At 36.6% G+C, this 3304-nt stretch overlaps 1 protein-coding gene across 1 annotated transcript; it reads left to right on the top strand.

The window, feature by feature from the left end:
- Positions 1–1339: 1339 nt before the first annotated feature.
- On the top strand, positions 1340–2627 carry LOC120029226 (olfactory receptor 2A25-like). The gene is made up of 2 exons (XM_038974515.1): positions 1340–2245; positions 2445–2627. Exons 1-2 carry the CDS (start codon positions 1340–1342, stop codon positions 2625–2627), a joined length of 1089 nt encoding a protein of 362 aa, XP_038830443.1.
- Positions 2628–3304: the final 677 nt, after the last annotated feature.

Raw genomic sequence — 3304 nt, 5'->3', positions numbered from 1 at the left:
TTTCATATTTTTTTTGTACCATCATCTTTGAAATGCAAGAGAAAGGCCATAATTTATTATTCCAGCCCAGGCACAATTTAGATTTTGGCCACTAGATGGCAGCAGTATATGTGCAAAGTTTTAGACTGATCCAATGAACCATTACATTTCGGTTCAAAATTTTGTATCAAGGCTGCCCAAATGTGCCTAATTGGTTTATTAATACATTTAAGTTCATAACTGTGCACTCTCCTCAAACAATAGCATGGTATTATTTCACTGTAATAGCTACTGTACATTGGACAGTGCAGTTAAATTAACAAGAATGGAAGCTTTCTGCCAATATCAGATATGTCAATGCCCTGGGAAATGTTCTTGTTACCTACAACCTCATGCTAATCACATTAGCATCAATCCTGTAGAGGTTTTTAAGAATGTCACTCTGACCATGTGTGCTGTAACAGTGTTGCTTCCGTCCCTCACCTTGCCCCAACCTGAGCTTGAACGAGTGACTCTCTAAACACATCAACAATCATCACCCGCAAAGCATCATTACCTGTCAGACCACAAAAGCCACTTTCTTTGCAGAGCAAGAGAAACAACTACTGTACATCTCGGTCTCAGAGCGAGTGACGTCACCGATTGAACTCCAGCGTGTACCCCTGACAAGCTAGCCATTTCATATGGGCTAGACATGCTCCGTTTAATCTACCATTGTTTATGAATTACTGTATGTCTATAGAATTTAAGAAAGGCTTTGAACACCATGGAGGGCCTGTCATAGAAAATGGTATCTGTTTCTCTCTATATGGTTTTCTTGTCTCTGAAAATATGTAATTTTCCCCAGGTGTTGATGACTATTTGCATATCACACCATGGTAGGCGTTTTTTCTTTTTCTCTCACAAGTATAAGAATCAAGTGAGGAGCGTAGTTTAAGCAGTTCATCATGGTTTAGAAATGGTCTGTGAACATTTTGGATTTAACATGCTTTACATGTAATCAATTTATTATTTCCCATTTAAATGTAATAAGTAACATGAGCGCCGGATACATTTTTACATTTTACCTTTATTTAAGTAGGCACATCAGTTAAGAACAAATTCATATTTACAATGACGGCCTAGGAACAGTATAATATGTTTTATTTAGGCTATGAATTATGTTATGAGGAGAATGTAAAGCCTTCTATGTTGGTGAGTATAGATATGAGCAAATCTATCACTGAATCAACAAGTCAAGGAATTATCAATTTAGGTTGTCGGTTCTTTGTAATTTCATGAATTAAATATAAATATTTAAAGCTACCATATCAGAGAGCATTGGCTACTCTTCTTCAAACATTTAATAACTCCCAGGACCATGGAAAACTCTACTCACTTTAAGGTCTTCAGGCTTGCTGCATACGGTGATATCGGACAAATGAAGTACTTCAACTTTGCTCTAGTAACTGTATTATATTTTGTCATCATTCTTGCCAATGCTTTGCTTATTGGAGTTATCTGCATTGAAAGAAGCCTTCATGAACCCATGTATATGTTTCTATGTGCTTTGTTTGTTAATCAGTTGTATGGGAGCACTGGTTTGTTTCCTGCTCTCATGTTTTACTTACTCTCTGACACACATGATATTTCCCTTCTTTATTGTTGTCTACAGATTTATGTGTTGTACACATATACTCTAACAGAATTGAGTAATTTAGCAGTTATGTCCTATGACAGGTACATTTGTATTTGTTATCCTCTACAGTATAACAATATTATGACACCTAAAACCATTTGTGGCTTAATTCTACTGTCCTGGTTGTCTTCTTTTTTCCTCAACGCCATCAATATCTCCCTGAGTTTGCGACTGCAATTTTGTGATAACGTTCTAGACAGAGTGTATTGTGACAACTACTCAGTCGTCAAGCTTGCCTGTTCAAATACTATGCTGAATAACATATGGGGTCTTGCTGTCACTGTGCTTTATATTTCTTGTATTATATTTCCTACCATATACTCATATGTAAGAATTCTACAAATATGTTTAAAGTCTTCAAAAGAGACAAAACAGAAAGCATTTAATACCTGTACGCCACATATAGCCTCTATGCTGAACTTCTCCTTTGGCTGGTTATTTGTGATTATACAAAGCAGATATGAAACTGCTCATCTTCCACCTATACTTCGCTCTATTTTATTTGTTTATTTTCTGATATGTCCACCACTTTTCAATCCTTTAATGTATGGTGTTAGGATGGTTAAAATCAGGCATGCTTGTAAAAAGGTACTAGGACTTTACCCTAAAACATAACCCGATAGTTCCTTTTTGTAATGGTGAATTATGTGTTTTCTTACTTCAGTTGCTATAATTGACAGTTCAAATACTGTACACGTGTCATTTTGGCATAATTTCTCTGTTGCCCAAAGATGATTTAAAAAAGTTTATAATGTATTCTAACTGAGAATGTTTTGTGTCACATTAGCTAGTTAACTGCATAACTACAGAGCAGCAAGGGGAGCTGTCCTCCCTACCTTCCGACTATGCTCAAACAGATGCTGAGTGGGATCTTTGGGAAGATCCATTCTGCCAGATCTGGACTCTTGGCCCACCTAACTTCAGGACAGCTGTGTCCCTGACCATCTTCCTAAAATATTTGTCATCTTGAATTTTTTTTAATGTTGTTGCATTTTCAAGTTAATTTCCTGCAGTTCTACACCTTTTGCCATGAGGCAGAAATAAAGGGAATCTCTCACGAAGGTTGTATATTGCAGGTTTCTTCTGCAATGTATATGTAATGAGTGCTTACTTATTTTGGCAGTGATGGCTTATGACAGGTTTGTCTCCATTTGTAAGCCAGTTGTATTTTATTCCCATAACCATTTTCTCTCACTTAGCAATTGTTAAACTCTCCTGTGTTGAAAGTGCAATGAGTATCCTTCATGATATATGTATCATAGCAAGTTTAGTGGATTTATGTTTCATGTTAACTGTGCTCTCATGTGTTTAAATATTATGTGTTTGCTTAAAAGCCTATAAGAAGTCACGAAATAAGGCTTTTAATTTGTGTGCTCCCCACTTCATCACTTTCATCAACTTCTCTACAGCCCTCCCTTTTCTGTTGTTTACAACAGGCACAGCACAGTTAGCAAGGAGGTTAATGTGTTAATATCAGTACTGTTCATTCTGTTCCATAGCTGTGGGGGAAAAAATACTATGCCCACACTACAGAAGGCTACATTGGTCCGCTAATGCAGGACTAGTAAAGGCCCAGTGTGCTACTTTTGTGAGAAAAAAAGTTCCCCAAACATATTAATATTTGTTATTAATTCAGATTTTTCAGGG

Source organism: Salvelinus namaycush, chromosome 34 (genome assembly GCF_016432855.1).
Source record: "Salvelinus namaycush isolate Seneca chromosome 34, SaNama_1.0, whole genome shotgun sequence".
NCBI lineage: Eukaryota > Metazoa > Chordata > Actinopteri > Salmoniformes > Salmonidae > Salvelinus > Salvelinus namaycush.
The sequence above is the reverse complement of the archived record's forward strand: the minus strand, read 5'-3'. Positions and strand labels throughout refer to the sequence as shown.

What these genes read in the sequence shown, in the direction of transcription:
- LOC120029226 (XM_038974515.1), top strand. Translation starts at nt 1,340, where the DNA reads ATGGAAAACTCTACTCACTTTAAGGTCTTCAGGCTTGCTGCATACGGT. An exon ending in TCAGGCATGCTTGTAAAAAG is followed by an intron (nt 2,246 to 2,444) that starts GTACTAGGACTT and finishes GTGTCACATTAG; the next exon opens with CTAGTTAACTGCATAACTAC.